The 19024-nt window shown below is 37.3% G+C and overlaps 1 protein-coding gene across 1 annotated transcript in view; it reads right to left on the bottom strand.

The window, feature by feature from the left end:
- Positions 1-46: 46 nt before the first annotated feature.
- The window catches only part of LOC113597128 (EF-hand calcium-binding domain-containing protein 13), a 108494-nt gene continuing 89516 nt past the window's right edge, over positions 47-19024 (bottom strand). Inside the window, exons 24-27 of the mRNA XM_053211847.1 lie at positions 11344-11415; positions 4783-4926; positions 3812-3883; positions 47-216 (exon numbers count right to left, since the gene is read on the bottom strand). Of these exons, the coding sequence (XP_053067822.1) occupies positions 47-216; positions 3812-3883; positions 4783-4926; positions 11344-11415 (458 nt within the window). The remainder of the gene's footprint in view (positions 217-3811; positions 3884-4782; positions 4927-11343; positions 11416-19024) is intronic.

Raw genomic sequence — 19024 nt, 5'->3', positions numbered from 1 at the left:
GTGGAACTTACCACAACTCCAGGGCCTGATAAAGGTGTTGAATCTTCTATAGCCCAGCAAGAGGCCCCACCTCAGCCTCTTGAACATACTGAGGAAGCAGAACTTTCTCTAACCCAGCAAGAGACCTCGGGTAAGCCTCCAGAGGAGGTTGAGCCTTCAAGTGAGCAGGAGACCCCAGGTCAGCCTTCCGAGCCTCCTGGGATGATTGATCCTTCTCTAAGGCAGCAGGAGACCCCAGCTTTTGATAGGGATTGCATTAAATGTGTAGATTGTTTTGGGTAGTATAGACATTTTAACAATATTTGTTCTTCCAATCCATGAGCATGGAATGTTTTTTCATTTCTTTGTGTCATTTTCAGTTTCTTTCATCAGTGTTTTATAGTTTTCAGAGTACGGGTATTTCACTACTTTGGTTAGGTACTATTAATAGGTATCTTCACTATATTTGAGTGCAACTATAAATGGGATTGATGCCTCATGTCTTTTCTGCAACTACTGATCTCTTAATACTCATAATTTTGCCTTTTCCAGATTTTGACTCTAGTTGAATCCTACCAGTTTGCAGGCGCTTTTTCAAGATGGCTTCTTTTCACTAGGAATACACTTTTGAGGTTTCTCCCGTGTTTTTTTCATGGCCTCATAGGGTCATTTCTTTTTATTGCTGAAATAATATTTTGTTTTATGGAATGCTTCACAAGCTTGTTTATCCAACCTACTGAAGGACATCTTTGGAACTTCTAATTTTGATAATCTGAATAAGTGCTATAAACAAGATGTGCAGGGTTTTTGTGGAATAAGTTTTAACTTTAGGTTAATATCAGGAGCTTGATTTGCTGGATCAATGGCAAGAGTATGCTTACGTTTTTGCATTTAAGTCTCCAGACTATCTTCCAAAGGGCTGTACAATTTTGCTAATCCGACCAGCAAGAATGAAAGTATGTTGTCCACTGCCTTGCTAGATTTGGTGTTGTCAGGGGTTTGGACCACTGTCATTCTAGTAGGTATGCAAGTGGGTGGTATCGACCTTTTGTTTTAATTGAAATTTTCCAAGACATATTGCACCACAGAGTATCTTTGCAGGTGCTTCCTTGCCGTGTTCTTCCATATCTGCTTGACCCATTTTTATTTCATGAACTTTATTTTTTAGAGCAATTTTATATTAACAGAAAAATTGAGTGGAAGGTATAGAGATTACCTCCATACTATCTGCTACACATCATAACATCCCCCCACTCGGTGGTACAGTGTTATCAATTGATAACCTATGTTGGCACATCATTGATCACAACAACGTGCAGCATTTTACATTAGGGTTCAGTCATAGTGACCACAGAGTCTGTGTGTTTGGACAAGTTATTATTATGTACATCTACCAGTATAATATCATTACAGGAAGTTTCACCGCCCCTAAAATCATCTGTGCTCTCACTCTGTCTTGTAAACCCTTTTGCAACCATGATCTTATAACAGCTTCACGGTTTTGACTATTTTGAGAGTGTCCATACTGATGAAAACCATACAGTATGATAGATTTTTTCTCATATTGGGCTTCATTTCATAGTAATAGGCACTGATAGTTTCTTTGTGGTCTCGTCTTTGCTTGATTAATCGTTTCTTTTTAGTGCAGGAAGGGACTATTCCAATGTCTGGATATTCTCCACATAGACATAAGTTCTTCAAATCCTTTGAGTAAATACACACTAGTCAGTTTGGTAGATCACATGGTAAAAGATTGGTCTTGTTCTGTAGTCTTGGTTTTTAATAAACTGCCTTCCAAAGTGGTTGTGTAGTCTTTGCACTCTCTCCAGCAATAAATTAAAGTTCCTATTTCTCCACATCTTAATCTGTGTTTGATATTCTCTATGTTTGGAATTTTATCATCTAATCGGGATTTGCATTTCTCTGATGACATCATATAGGACTGTTTTTCATGTGATTATTTGCCTATCTGTTATCTTCTTGAAGTGATGTCTGTTAGGGTTTTGGGCCATTTTTAAATTGGGTTGTTTATTTTCTTGTTGAGTTTTTAGTTCTTTGTGTATTTTGGAATCAAGTCATTTTTACTCTATGTGCAAGGTTTTCTCCAGTCTTTGGTGGTTTTTCATATTTTTTAAAAAATGTTTTAAGTTTATTTATGAGAGAGAGAGAGGAAGACAGGCATGGAGCGGAAGAGGGTCAGAGAGAGAGGGAGACACAGAATCCACAGCAGGCTCCAGGCTCCAAGCCATCAGCACAGAGACCTAGGTGGGGTCTAACTCACAAACTGTGAGATCATGACCTGAGCAAAGTCGAGGCTTAACGACTGAGCCACCCAGTTTTCATATTTTTAACGGTGTTCTTAAACAGAGCCACCTTTTTAATTTTCGATGAAATACCAACTTATTTCTCCTTTCTGATAATGAAGATTTATCATTTCAATGGGTTAAGATTTTTTCTTGTGTGGAATACAGGACTTGTTGACTTCAAAAGCTGTTTATATGATTAAATAAAAACCAGAAATCACTAATTTCTCTTTGAATTTGTATTGGGGTGGCACACTAGAAGTTAGAAATGGATTTAATTTTTTATAACATATTGACAAATTAAAAGCATGACCTTTCCTATATTACCTTATTATCATGCTGAAACAAATTACCACAAACTTAGTGGCTTAAAACAAACACAATTTATTATCCTGTAATGTAAAAGTCCTAACTCTAAATGAAGTCTGCAAGGGTTGTTCTTTTGGAGCTTAGGGACAATTTATTTCACTTCGTTCGTTAAATTTTCAGTCTGCCCACATTCTTTGGTTCCATTTTCAGATAGCATGTACTTTCCTCTCTGACCCTCCTGCCCTACCCTCTTAAAAGGACTCTTGTAATTATAGTGGCCCCTGTGAATGAGCCATGATAATCTCTGCATTTCAAGATCTTCAAATAAACTCCTGCGAACTAGGATGTCAGAATATCTGGGTGGGCATGGCACTTATTCTGCAACTACCAAGATGCCCCAAAGATGCACCTACTAGGAATAAAAGGTATTAAGTTCCTCAATTTTAACAGTGAATTGTAAAATATATATTATCTTCTTTGATTATCACTTACCAATAATTTCAAGAAGAAAATTTGCTAGCGTGTCCACAGTAATTCTTCTGTCTCAGATTTTTTTTTTTTTTCCAACCTTATCTCAACCAACACGAGTCACCTAATTTTCAGTTTTGCTTACTGCTTATAAAGCCAATTGAAGGAAGTAATTTGCATTTGTGCGTATCATGTTTACACCTTAGTGTATGTAAATGTGGCTGGGATAAATGAAAAAGAAATGTTGGACATCTTTGATGTGACTTGCCCATTGGAACAGAACTGGAGCAGAATACCCAATTTCAGTCTTGAACTTAAAAGCTTGAGATCAAGAGTCACATGCTCTACCAACTAAGCCAGCTAGGTGACTCTGTTTGGCTTTTTTTAGATTCCACTTATAATTTGAATCATATGGCATTCATCTTTCTCTGTCTGATTTATTCCACTTAGCGTAATACCCTCTAGGTCCATCTATGTTGTCTGAAATGGCATGATCTCATCCTTTTTATGGTTTCCTTATTCATTCAGCTATTAACACTTAGTTAATCCCTTTTGAGTGATGGAAAAATACTATAAGTTCATAAAATTTAAGTCAAGAAAAGGTCAGGACTAGGATCCCTTCCTGATTCATCATCCAAAGTACATTTGTTACATACATGATGTGCTTCAGCATTAGAAAACTGCACAAATGCATATAATCAAAGCTAAAGGATTCCACTCAAAATTTTTATTGTTAAAAAATTCTCACTTACTTTGAACTTTTGTAAGATATGGCATTTTCATTAACTGAGTCAGGAAATCTTTTAAGTTCACTTTCCCCTCGTCTGAAAATGAAACATCAAGAAATGAATGGTCTTTCACCCAAAGATACAAAGGGATGAGGTCAAAAGATATGCATGCTTACCAAATCTTCAGAACCAAGTTAGTCCTGTTTTCTAACTCTGATTCTGCTAAACACACCTCAGACTATAAAAAGGAACATGATTATAACTCTTGCAGTCTTTTTTCTTGTAGAGCCAATGAGTGTTTTATGAATTTTACATACATTTTAACCACTTGGGACCATTGTTTTTTGGTAAGTTTCCTCTCTGGTATGACATTCTCTGAATTTTTCAGCATTACAAGTCCTACTACCACTATCTATGTTACGAGGGAAGAAGATATTCCCTACAAGTACCATAAACCAAACCCCAACCGAAATACCTAATGGAGACTATATATATACTTATAAGCAAAGATATATTAGTAAAGGAAGTGTGCATCTTTTGTTTTTTATTAGCCATGTATTTGGAACTGAAGAAGAAGAAAAGTACCCCTTTGCTCTGCATGTAAGTTAAACCTCCCACTGGCAGGATTCCAAAAACACCACTGTAGCCCTCTGAGGACTGTGGGGAAACCAAACTGGTAAGTGTGTGTCACCACACTAAGGCTTGGCCCTGCATTTCAGGGGCTTGAGAGAGCTGCACAGCTCCTGTCCAATAAAAACGTATGATTCAAACCTCAGGAGGCAAAGCAATGGGATGAAGACAGGAAGATTATACATCCCTAGGATAATTCAATATGAGACTAATCCAAAGCAAATTCTCACCCAAGCCTAATAGGGAAAATCTAATGTTGTTGAACTCATTGCATCTGATTCCTAATCAATCAGCTCTGTGGGTTTATGAGTGAAAGTAAACACGAGTGTGATATGGAATAAATGACTCAGAAAAGAAATACTTACTATCCAGAGAAATGGATGTAAGCATGTCCTGCAATTCTTCCTCTGGCAAATAAATCCCCAAGCCTTTCAGTATAGGTTTTATATCATCAACAACAACTTTTTCATTGGTGACTTTGTTGAACGCCTTTGCAAGTTCATTAACCTCTATCCGGAGAAAATACTTTCAGTTTAGATGCAAATTCTAAACAATTAGCTTAAACTATGATTCAAAAAACTAATATAGATACCTAGCATTTTTTAAGCATTCACCTTAAATACTCTCTTGAGGTACATACACATCTAACTCTCATTGTATACCTACAAAATAGATCACTTATAGGGCAAACTCATAGTAGAAATTAAGCCTTGATATCTGTCTCCTTCTGTCCATCTATCTTTGCCTCTCAAGTTTCTTACATCCTTTCAGTATGTGTCCAGGGATCTCTCTGCTGCCCCTAGTCACTGCCACCTCAAATCTGCCTCTTTCCCGTCCCTTTATTAAACTTAATTTGTCTTATACCGATTCTCTTGTACTTCGAGCTGAGAACCTTGGTATACACAAGTAACCGCTAATTAATCTGCTGATAGAATTGTTACTGTTTTTAATATATGAAATTTATTGTCAAATTGGTTTCCATACAACACCCAGTGCTCATCCCAAAAGATGCCCTCTTCAATACCCATCACCCACCCTCCCCTCCCTCCCACCCCCCATCAACCTAGAATTGTTATTTTTTTAATAATTGGAAACCAATGTTAACAGAAGAGAGAGCTTTGCTTCCCCCTCCGTGTCAGTTTCCTTCTTATTTAATAACAATACTTTAATAGTGGCCTAAGATAGGTAATACAAAAGAATGTCTTAATGATAGTAATTTCTGATGCTGTGAAAGATCCTAGAGAGCTTTTTTTTTAGAGGTTAACTATCCTTCCTATCACTTTAAGTACTTACGTATTCTGTCTAGGAAAAACCCGTATTTATTCTCTAATAGTATATAATCAATCTGAATTTAGCACTTTGGAATATGGATTTATAACTTCTGACTGTGATGACTGTACTTCCTAGGTACAAAATGTGCTGACACTGCCTTTGTATTCAGGTAAAACTTTTCTGCCTAGAAATAGACACCTAAAAATATGATAGCTATAAGGTAGTTAGTAATTCCATTATGTATTTGGGGAAAGACAAACTCAGCCATATTATAATTTGCAATGTTATAAAGTAGGTATTTTATCATTCAGATTTTGTGCATTCCCAAATCTATCCCACATCTTTCTACTTTATTCCTCACAGACATCTAAGTCATTCTCACCTGTTTTCTTTGGGCAGGCTAGTCTCCTCATCTAGAATATACATCTAAATTCTCTCCCCAGTCCAGCAACCAGTTCAAGGTCCATCTGCTCCTTTAGGCTTCCCCAGATTATCATAGTTCATTCTGATATACCATGATATATAATAATGGCATAATATCAGTATATATAAGATGTATTCTTCTCATTATACTTAAATTCTTGTAGCTCTTGTGGCTGGTGCCACATGGTCTAGTATACAATCTTCTAAATGTCTTTTTTCTTTCATCTCACCATAACCTCCCTTAGGAGCACAAGACCCGTGTGCTATAATACTTCTACGATCTCTACCATGCATACCAAATAGACTCACTAATTGTTACTTGATTATTGACTAATGTATTTTCTCCTCTGCTCCCTTAATGTTTCCATTCCTCTATCCTATTGTCATGCCTACCTACTATTCTACTTCCCTCCATTCTGTATTACTGAGCTTCTCAAATGAGTAATTTAGTATTTCTTGCCCCTATTTCATCACCCAATCTCTATTTTAAGCCCCCATAGCTCTCTTGGAATGATACTACTTTACATTTGACCACTTTTTATAACTTATGGGGTACTTCTATATTACTTCTTTTGACAGCCACAAAAAAATCTTATGAAATATATAGGACATGTACTATTATCTATAGTTCAGCACATATACCTGTATTTTATATTTAGATGAAGTGATTTGTCCAAGATCATGAGGAAGAAAACATGAGACTACAGGTCAAACATGCTGATGCAGAGCACAATGCTTCTGCTATTACAAAGAACAGCAAATAACCTCTCAACCCCCTTCTTTGTCAGATCTAATAATCTTAGCCTTCACTGTCCTCTGTACAATTTGGGTAGCTGACTACCTGCCCTCACGTCTTAATTAGCCTCCTTCCTTCCAATTACAGAATGAGTACACGCCATGCCACGTGCTTAATGATTTATATGTTAACGGTGTTTGGTCTTAATACTCTTTAATATCAAGTTTCATTTCATTTAGCAATGTATTTTCAACATTTTCCCTTGTCAGCATATTATTCTAGGAGTATTATTTTTAAATGACCACATAGTATTCCACTGCATCCTATCTTTCTAAACCAAAATTCAGTGGAATCCTAATAATGAACCCTCTTAGAATTTTCTTTCAGAAGAATTGGCCCAATTTACACGAATATGTAGGAAGTGAAAAAAAAAAAGCCATTCATTTCACCACATCCTTTCCAACTCCTATTTTCTCCTTATTCTCTTCAGGAATTCTATTATATTTATCAATTAAAGAGAAGTGACTTATGTATGATATGAGACATCTATCCATAAAATGGTAAAATCTTTCTCATTTTACCTACCACAATCTTTCTCATTTTACCTTAAGGGGATTAGCATTAACTCAAAGATTGATAAAACAATCAAAGTAAAGAAATTGACTAAACAGATTAAGAATCTAGGCTAGAAGGTCTTGGTCATTGCTTTTTCTTCTCTATATTATCTCTGAGATTTATTTCTCCTGATTGTTATCCAGCTGTTACCTCCATGAGGCAATTACATGGCCAAATTACAGCTCCAGCTTTTCTCATGTGCCTATTTCTCTGGATAGTCTCTGAGGTACCATCATTGCTACTAACTTGAAATAAATATACTTTCAACTAGATTCATTCCTTCATTAACCTAAGTTGGAACCCATGGTTCTGTTTTCATTTGTTTCTCTCTAAACCCAGACACCACAGTTTTTTCCCCTTTTAGCATATCTCTTTCATTCATTTTTCCTTACTAGTCCATACTGAGGACCCTATTCAGGTCCTCACCTCCCCAGGCCTGTATTATTTCCAAATTTTTCTAAATACTATTAAATACCACTCTTTCCCTCTCTCAATCCAATCTCCACACTGCAACGGGAGTGACTAAATTGATCATATCACTCTGTTGTTTAAAATCATTTCATTGGGGGCATCTGGGTGGCTCAGTCAGTTAAGCCTCTGACTTCGGTTCAGGTTATAATCTTGTAGTCCGCAAGTTCGAGCCCCACTTTGGTCTCTGTACTGACAGCTCAGAGCCTGGAGCCTGTTCAGATTGTGCCTTCCTCTCTTTCTGCCCCTCCCCTGCTCACTCTCTCTCTCTCTCAAAAATAAACATTAAAAAAATAAATAAATAAAAACACTTCATTGGTTTCCATTATATTTTGAACTCGATTCAAATTCCTTACCTTTATTTTCATTAAAGAATCTGAATGATCTGGTCCATGACCATCACTCTAACATCATCTTTTGCCAGTCTCTCCTTTTTTCACTAGACTTCAGCCAGAAAGGCCTTTCAGTTTCTTAAACATATGTGTTATTTCCTACCCTAGAACCATTCACAGCTTCTTCCTCTTGTCTGAAAGACGCTTCTGCCAACTCTTCCAGCAGCTGATTCCTTCTAATCCTGTAGGTTTCAGCCTAAATGTCACATGTCAGAACACGCTTCCCTGGCCATCCTATTTAAATTAAGTCACTGCACCTTAACGCTCTACCGCCTCCTTGTACATTTCCTCCTTAACATTTAGCACAATTTGTAGTTATTTATTTGCTCATCTGTCTTTCTTCAGTGAATTCTCTGGGGTCAGAGACCAGTATTTACCTGTCTTGGTTACCAGCATAGTGTCACTCATTTGCTGACTGAATGGATTAAATAAACGATCTTCCTGCTTCTAGTGGCTCCTTAGTCCAATCCACTGTTAAATCAATCTTTAGAGACAGCTTAGTACCTGACACTCTCTTGCCCAAAGACTATATTGAGACCTGTTTTGAGCAAAACATTTAATATCTCCTCCAATGTAGACCTACCAACTATCTCTCATTCCTTATCTTTCAAGTCCTACTTACACCTCTGATCTTTTCTTCCCTTTTAAATCTCTAGGTGTCAATGTTTTCTGGCTTTCCTTCTACCTATCAAGCAAGATGCTACCCTTCCTTCACAGTTCCTCCATTTTTTTCATAGGAATCTAATCTTCACCCAAACTCTTAAAATAATATGCATCACTAATGTGCCCTTACAGAATACTAGTTATATTTTTATGTCAATGACCTATCTTTTCATCTAGATTTTAAGACTTCTCACGGCCTACTTTATGCATATTTTTGTGTTCAATACATGTGTGCTGATCATGATAATATTAATCGGTAAGTTATAGCATTAAATGAATTTTGAAACTGAACCATTAAACTATAATACATTAAAAGAAATATCTGCACATGGAGTCCAACACTTGCTGTGGGGTCTTAGGTAAGGTACAATTTCCTCGAACTTCACTTTTCTCTTTCTTTATTGTAAGATTTCTACTTAACAGGATAGTCATAAAGAATAGTTAAAAAATAAATTATGTGAGGGGCGTCTGGGTGGCTCAGTCGGTTAAGCGTCCAACTTCGGCTCAGGTTATGATCTCATGACGATTTGTGAATTTGTGATTTCAAGCTCTGCATCAGGCTCTGTGCTGATAGCTCAGAGCCTGGAGACTGCTTTGGATTCTGTGTCCCTCTCTCTGTCCCTCCTCTGCTCATAGTCTCTGTCCCTCTCAAAATAAATAAATATTTTAAAAAAAAGAATAATTATAAAAAAAATAAATTATGTGAAAGTGCTTGGTAAAACATCAAACACTATGCAAAAATATTATTTGCCAACCATTAATGATATTATTTGAAACCAAAGAAAATAAAGTATACCTTTAGAGACTATGAGATAAAACTATGTACTTTTGACCCTAAGATACTTTTAATACTGAAAATAAGAGTTAAAGAAGAGTTTTGGTAAGTTCATAAAACATTAGGCAATTAACTCATTTTTAAAGTGAGTTAGATATTTTCAAAATTATACTCAAAAGTTAGAGCATCCATCATGGGACGCTGCAAAATGTTTCTTGGTACCATAATCGAAAAGACAAAGATTCAAGTTGGAAGGATCACTGATCCCAATAAGTTAAATATATGAATTTCCATCAGGGGTGCCTGGGTGGCACAGTCAGTTGAGCGTCTGACTTTGGTTCAGGTCATGATCTCGGGCTCTGTGCTGCCAGCTGAGAGCCTGGAGCCTGCTTCGGATTCTGTGTCTCCCTCTCTCTCTCTGCCCCTCCCCTGCTCACACTCTGCCCCTCTCTCTCTTTCCAAAATAAATAAACAAAAAAAATTTTTTTAAATAAAAATAAATTTCCATCAGAATGAGAATTCACATGTTCTCTATGCAACTATAAAAAGGAATGAGAAAGGCCTTTATATTCTGATATGAACAAATATCCAAAATATATTACTGTATTAAAAAATCAAGGATACAGAACAATGTACATGTCATGCTCTCACGTAAAAAGTGAGGGAGGGATATGTATGTGTGTATATATATATACATATATACACACATATATTCATATTTTCTCGAACGATCTAAGTACTTCCTGTCTCAAAAATAAATACTGGGGCCTGTTTCCAATTCTGTGTCTCCCTCTCTCTCTGCCCCTCCCCCGTTCATGCTCTGTCTCTCTCTGTCCCAAAAATAAATAAACGTTGAAAAAATAAATAAATAAATAAAAAATAAATAAATAAAACATTAACAAAAAATTAAAAAAAAAGAGAGAAACTAGTTACTTATTAGTTAGTTACTGGGGAAAAGGAATAGGAACTGAACAGACCAGGCAAGAAGGAGATTTTCATTGTGTATCTTTAAATACTTTTTAATTTATTTTTACTTAAAAAAATTTTTTTTAATGTTTTATTTTTATTTTTGAGACAGAGAGAGACAGAGCATGAGCAGGGGAGGGGCAGAGAGAGAGGGAGACAGAGAATCCAAAGCAGGCTCCAGGCTCTGAGCTGGCAGCACAGAGCCTGATGCTGGGCGTGAACCCATGAACTGTGAGATCATGACCTGAGCCGAAGTCGAACGCTTAACCAACTGAGCCACCCAGTGCTCCAATACTTTTTTATTTATGATCTGTGTGAATGTATTCCCTAATCAAAAACCTTAAATTTATTAAAACATTTTTAGGGTCACGTATTTTTGGCAACCTTGTTAGAAGACATATTATTTGCTTCAATTACAAACTTATAATGTTTCAAACTAGACTTACATGAACACAGGAAGCTCACCTTCATCTGAATACCCAAAATACTGAATGTATACCATTCACTTAATCTTGTAGCATATTAGTTATATGTTGATGTAAGTAGCCCATCACTTTTCAACAACTAGCTAAAAATTTCCTATATTCTGTGTTCAAAACTTCCTAATTATTCTCACCTCTAAAATCTCGAAAACGCTTAATGCTCTTCAGTGCTAAAAGGGCAGTCTTTAGAGAAGTATCTCCCTTTTCTGTGAAGACAAAAACAGAACAAAGAAAAATTAGTAGATTCAAGAAACATAAAGTACTTCCACAGTGAGCTAAATCGGTTCTCTTGCTGGCCCTTAAAGCATCTTATGGTTTTCTAGCTACGTAAACTTTTGTCCTGAATGCAATCTACAGTCTGCCTATTTAAATCCTATTCATGTCAAAACCAGCTCCTAAGTCTAGATTTCTAAAAAGCCTTCTGTTGAACCTAGATGATACCCTCTAACCACTACTCTTTCCTTTTCCTTTCCTTCCCAAACTATTTTCTGGAAAGAAATGTTCTTATTCATCATAATCATATTGTCATTCACACATCAAACTGGTCTTATCTAGCTTCCACCCTCTCAAAACTGCTTTTACCAAGTTCACCCATTAACTATTTATTGCCAAATCAATGAATACTTTTTTTGGGTCTTATTTAATACTTTCCTCTTTCATTCCCAAATTAATGAATACTTCTTAATTTGTTGGTCTTATCTAATACTTTCCTCCTTCAAACTCTTTTTTCTCTTTGTTTTGTTGCTATCGCTTTCTTTTGGTTTCTCTCCTACCGTTCGTTCTAGTTACTTCCTGTTACGTCCTTTATAAACTGTTCTTTCTCCACCATTACTTAAATGTTAGCATTTCGGTGTCCTTGGCCCTCTTCTTGTTGCACTCTATAAACCATTCCTGAATTCTCTTGTAACTACAAACTGTATGTTGCTGACTCTCAAGTTTCTATTTCTAGGCTAGACCATTGTCTACTGCACATCTTCAACTCCGTGTCCACTCCATGCCCTCAAACACAATATTTCCTTTTTGTGTGATATATTGAATGTGGTTCAATGAATTCAATGTGCGATATATTGAATGTGATTCAATGAATTCAGTGACTTCAAATGAACTGATGATTTTATTTCCATGCAAATAACAACTCTTTGGGACAGATCAGATACATTTTTTGACTTCCATATTGCCAAATTTTAATTTGATCGGTTCTACATGTATCCCCCTGTGGCAGCTGGAGCATTGACAGCAGACAGAAACTTTCCTCATTCCAGTCTATCAAGGAAAATCTGCAGTTAAAAACTTTGATCAGCAGGCATTCAGAGAATGGTAGGTGGCAAATAAAGATCTTAGTGGATTATTCTAATTGCATTTTGTTTTACCTTCATAACTTTAGAAGCTGTAAGAAAAGAGAGGGGACAACTTTCTCTGTGTGTGTGTTTTTTTTTAATATAATTTATTGTCAAGTTAGCTAACATTCAATGTATACAGTGTACTCTTGGCTTCAGGAGTAGAATCCATGATTCATCGCTTACATACAACAACATACAGTGCTCATCCCAATAAGTACCCTCCTCAATGCCCATCACCCACTTTCCCCTGATCCCCATCCCCCCATAAATCCTTAGTTTGTTCTGTGTATTTAAGAGTCTCTTATGGCTTGCCTCCCTCTCTGTTTGAAACTATTTTTTCCCTTTCCCTTCCCCTATGATCTCTTGTTCAGTTTCTCAAATTCCACATATGAGTGTACACATCTATCTCTCTTTCCTTGACTGACTTATTCCACTTAGCATAATACCCTCCAGTTCCATCCACGTTGTTGCAAATGGCCAGATTTCATTCGTTTTCGTTACCGAGTAGTATTCCACTGTATATATAAACCACATCTTCTTTATCCATTCATCAGTTGATGGACATTTGGGCTATTTCCATAATTTAGTTATTGTTGATAGTGCTGCTATAAACATTGGGGTACATTTGCCCCTATGAATCAGCATAATTTAGTTATTGTTGATAGTGCTGCTATAAACATTGGGGTACATTTGCCCCTATGAATCAGCACTCCTGTATCCTTTGGATAAATTCCTAGTAGTGCTATTGCTGGGTCGTAGGGTATTCTGCTTTTAATTTTTTGAGGAACCTCCACACTGTTTTCCAGAGAGGCTGCACCAGTTTTCATTCCCACCAACAAGTGCAAGAGAGTTCCCATTTCTCCACATCCTCACCCACATCTGTTGTTTCCTGAGTTGTTAATTTTAGCCACTCTGACCTGTATGAGGTGGTATCTCAGTGTGGTTTTGGATTTATATTTCCCTGATGATGAGTGATGTTAAGCATCTTTTCATGTGTCTGTTGGCCATCTGGATGTCTTCTTTGGAAAAGTGTCTGTTTGTGTCTTCTGCCTGTTTCTTCACAGGATTATTTGTTTTTCATGTGTTGAGTTTGGTAACTTCTTTATAGATTTTGGATACTAGCTCCTTATCCAATATGTCATTTGCAAATATCTTCCTCCCATTCCATCAGTTGCCTTTCAGTTTTGTCGATTGTTTCCTTTGCTGTACAGAAGCTTTTTATTTTGATGAGGTCCCAATAGTTCATTTTTGCTTTTATTTCCCTTGCTTTTGGAACTCTCATCACTGTTATTTAACAGAGTGTTGGAAGTCCTAGCTTAAGCAATCAGACAGCAAATGAAATAAAAGGCACCCACACTGACTAAGAAGAAGTCAAACTTTGGCTTTTTGCAGATGACATGATACACTACATGGAAAACCCAAAAAACTCCACCAAAAAGCTGCTAGAACGGATACATGAATTCAGTAAAGTCACAGGATATAAAATCAATGTACAGAAATTGGTTGCATTTCTATACACCAACAATGAAACAACAGAAAGAGAAAACAAGAAATCAATCCCATTTACAATTGCACCAAGAACCATAAAATACCTAGTAATAAACCTAACCAAAGATGTAAAAGATCTATATGCTGAAAACTATAGAAAACTTGTGAAAGAACTTGAAGAAGACACAAAGAAGTGGAAAAACATTCCACGCTCATGGATTGGAAAAACAAATATTGTTAAAATGTCGATATTACCCAAAGCAATCTACACATTCAAGGCAATCCCAATCAAAATTGCACCAGCATTCTTCTCAGAGCTAGAGCAAACAATGTTTCAATTTGTAGGGAGCCACACAAGACCCCAAATAGCCAAAGTAATGTTGAACAGGAAAACCAAAGCAGGAGGCATCACAATCCCAGACTTCAGGCTCTACTACAAAGCTGTAATCATCAAGACAGTATGGTATTGGCACAAAAACAGACACATAGACCAATGGAATAGAATACAGAACCTAGAATCGGGCCCCCAATGTATGGCCAACTAATCTTTGACGAAGCAGGAAAGAGTATCCAATGGAAAAAAGACAGTCTCTTTAGCAAATGGTGCTGGGAGAACTGGACAGTAACATGCAGAAGAAGGAAACTCTCTCACACCATACACAAAAATAAACTCAAAGCGGGTGAAAGACCTAAATAAGAGCCAGGAAACCATCAAAACCATAGAGGAGAAAACAGGCAACAACCTGTTTAACCTCAGCTGCAGCAACTTCTTTCTCGACATGGCTCTGAACTTTCTGTGGTTTTGACAGTTGTATTTACATCCTTCTTTAATGAACACTGTACGAAGTTTTCACAGACTGTAAGTATGAATCTAGTTTGAAGTGTCTAGTGTCAATTTGCACAATGGATGCAGAGAAAAAAGAACTAGGATAATTGGATGTGCTAGATATATAAAAGTATTGACTAATGTTATTACAAATTATTTTTATCATATTCTCTTATTTATTTTCACCACTTTCTTTACTGGTGTATTACTTTATATTGAAGACAGAAGAGGTAAACACAAAATTTAAATAGAAGAATGAAAAATTAAGATGAGGCAAAATTAGGTCTAAAACAAGCAATAACTGGATTAATTTGCATCTTCTTTTTAAAACAAAATCGGGGCACCTGGGCGGCGCAGTCGGTTAAGCGTCCGACTTCAGCCAGGTCACGATCTCGCGGTCCGTGAGCTGGAGCCCCGCGTCGGGCTCTGGGCTGATGGCTCAGAGCCTGGAGCCTGTTTCCGATTCTGTGTCTCCCTCTCTCTCTGCCCCTCCCCCGTTCATGCTCTGTCTCTCTCTGTCCCAAAAATAAATAAAAAACGTTGAAAAAAAAATCATTTTATTATAAATCAACCCCCCCCCAAATCTCAGTTTAAACTGTTATTTTGGGTTTTATAACATATATCTGAAAGGAATTAATTTTCACATATTAATTGGTTAAAAGAATGAGCATTTCTGGGAAATCAGTTTTAATGTAAACCAATGACTATTTGCGTAACAATTCCTTACTTTTTAAACAATTGAAAACAAGAAACTTGAAGATTCATCTAGGGGGCAAACTTTAAAAATGACCACCTACCCAGTGGTAGTGTAGTTCCTATTAATTTTTTTATGTTTTTATTTATTTCTGAGAGAGAGAGAGAGAGAGAGGAAGGGGCAGAGAGATAGGGAGACACAGAATCCGAAGCAGGCTCCAGGCTCTGAGCTGTCAGCACAGAGCCTGACACGGGGCTCGAACTCAAGAATGGTGAGATCATGGTCTGAGCTGAAGTCTGATGCTGAGCCTCCCAGGCACCCCTCCTGTTAAATTTTTTTAAAGCAATATGTATATATTGTATATTCAGAAATATGCAAGTACTTTTATTTTTCCTGTTAGCTGGAAGAACCTGCAAAATAAATGAGATACTGTGATGTAGGTCAAAGTAAGAAGTGGAAACCCAAACAAAAACATGTTTCTCATTTGATCTTTCCACCTACCTCACATTGTATTATGGCTTTAAATATTTAACCTGTTCTCCCCACAGAATACTTTAAATTTGCTTACAGTTTAAGTATTCATTTTTCATCAGTAACCAAATGCTCAAAATGTATCCTCTCCTCATAATTCTCATGGAAATTTCTCCAAAATAATATCACTTTTCTCAAACAGTTATAAAGCAAAATTGTCTCAATGATGCTAAACATGGCATGTTATTAAAATGTAAAAGGCTTCCACATCTAACTGAATGAATTAAGAAAAGCTTCAAGGAGGTTACATTTTTACTGACTTGGCTGCATATTTGAAGGTTGACAGAAAGACTCATAAGGAAAACGTATATAAGTGAGTATGATGCGTTCTGGAAACTGTAAGTAGTTTTTTTAATTTTGGATTTAGTTTAAATTATTCTATTTGTGTCTATTAAGTGTCTTGAAACCTTACAAAAATGTGTCAGAAAGTTTGTGGGCAAAGGTTAATCTTAACAGGTCCAGTAACGGGAACTAGATTTAAAAAGGCCTTGTGCATTTTGTGAAGGAATTTAGATTTATCTATTCTCATTTCAATCTCTTCCCTCCATCATGCCCTTCATCAAACACAATATATCCTAAGCTGAATTCATCTTTGCACTAAAGCCTCCTCCTATATTCCCCAGCTTATTAAAATGCATCACTTGGGTGCCTGGGTGACTCAGTCGGTTAAGTGACCAACTCTTGATCTTGGCTCAGGTCATGATCTGATGGTTCGTAAGTTTGAGCCCCACATCAGCTCTGCGCTGAGAGGATGGAGCCTGCTCGGGATTCTCTCTTTCCTTCTCTTTCTGCCCCTAGCCAGCTCATGCTCTTTCTCTCAAAAATAAATCAATACACTTAAAAAAAAAAAAAAAAAAGACATCACCATGAAATGTCTCCCAAACCAGAAGTCTGTTAATCATTCTCAATTCCTCTCTCTTTTCCTTCCCTAACTTAACCAAACAATGAAGAAGTTCTGCCTCCTAGAACTCATATCTGTTCCCTTCTTCCCATCCCTGGAGCCAATGCCTTACATCAACACTCATTACTTTTAACCTGAATTCTTGCATGCCTTCTAAAATGTCTCCTTGCTTCCAATCTTGCCCCCCTCTGGTCTTTCTTAACACTGCTATCATAATGCCCATTACAAAGTGCAAAATTAGTCATGTCACTTTTCAAATTGGACTTCTTCAATGACTCCCTAGAGCCTTCAAGATAAAATTCAAACTCTGTTGCTCAGAGAACAACAAAGATAAAAACAAAACCCTTCTGGATCTGCTCTTGACTATATGGCCACTTCATTTCTTTTTTTTCCCACTCCTTCCACCACTATGCACCATCAAGTTGATAGTCAAACATCAACCTGAACTGTAAAGCTTGTTAAACACACACACGCACGCGCGCGCGTGCGCACACACACACATACACCTTGGCCATGATTCAGATATTCTGGGTTTTTAACAAATTCCTAGGTAGTTCTGATGTAAATCAGTCTGAGATCCAATGCTGTAAGTCCTACTGGACTACTTAGAGTTCCTTGGCTTCTCCATGAGCTTTGTTCTTCTGTACTTTGTACACACTGAACATTCCTTCCTAACTCCTTTCAGCCCCTTTCCCTGCACCCGCAATTCTTGGCTAGTTCCGACTCATATTTCAAAACTCAACTCCAACAGCATCTCCTCCAAACAGCCTCTCTGACTACCCTATCCAACCCTGTGTGGGTTAGGTACCTATTGTATACGTTCCCATAACACTCTGTTTACCTCTGTCGTGGTATTTAACAATTGGAATTCGCGTTGTTTGTCATCTTGATAGACTGTAAGCTCTTTTATCTTTATATACTTAGTGTCTAGCAAGCAACAGTGCTTATTAATAAACTTTCATTGAATGAATGAAATAGCTCACCTCTGAACTCTCATACAACTCAGTATCATCACTTGTGGAGGAAAAAACTCAGTCCTCCTCCTGTGTTTCTTCTTTACTCTCACCTACGGCCACACTTACAGCACTCTGACACCAGATATGTGGGGGGTTTTCTCCCACCAAGCAATTCTCTGCAACACCAACTGAGTGTCATACAATTTAACGCAATTCTGACACTACCTACCTGGAGATGGCATCAGATCTCACAAGTTAAGGGCTCAGTCCCATGAGACTGCTCCCCCTCCACTGCAGATGCCAACCACAAGCAGTAGGTCCCCAGGTTACCTACAACTTCTGTCCAACTTGGCTACAAATTGGAGGTTCCCATGACTTTCTCTCCCTTGGACCCAATTATTTCCTAAAATAGTTCACAGAACTCAGGGAAACACTTAACATTTATCAGTTCATTAAAGGATATGATAAAATATGCAAATGAACAGCCAGATGAAGAGATACATAGGGTCTGGGGGGTCTGGGAGCATCCCAAGCATGGCAGCTCTGTCCCTGTGGAGTTGGGTCAGTTACCTTTCTGGTATGTAGATGTGTTCACCAACCTGGAAACTCCCCAAACCCCATACTATTGGGATTTTATGGAGACCTCCTCACATAGGCATAATCAATGATTCACTCCATTTCCAGACCCTCTCCCTTTTCTGAAGAATGGGGGTGGGGGACAGAGCTGAAAATTCCAAAGTTCCAATCATGGCTTATCCTTATGGTGACCAGTCCCCACCTAGAAACCAGAAGCCTTCCCAGAATCACCTATTAGAAATACAAAAGATGCCCGTAGAGTTCTCATCACTTAGGGATTTGCCAGTGTTTTAGGAGCTCCGTGCCAGGAATGGGGTTGAAGGGCAAATATATATTTCTTATTATAAATCACAACCCATCACATCACTATGTCCCTGGCTATTATTCAAGTACTGCCATATACCATTGTAAATTCACTGAACTTTTATCTCTTATATTGTTATACACCCTTTTGTTGTTTACAGCTTGCCTCACCAACTAGACTGAAAGCTTCCTATGAATAT

Source organism: Acinonyx jubatus, chromosome E1 (genome assembly GCF_027475565.1).
Source record: "Acinonyx jubatus isolate Ajub_Pintada_27869175 chromosome E1, VMU_Ajub_asm_v1.0, whole genome shotgun sequence".
Taxonomy (NCBI): Eukaryota; Metazoa; Chordata; class Mammalia; order Carnivora; family Felidae; genus Acinonyx; species Acinonyx jubatus.
Note: the sequence above shows the minus strand (reverse complement) of the source record. Positions and strands in the feature narration are given on the sequence as shown.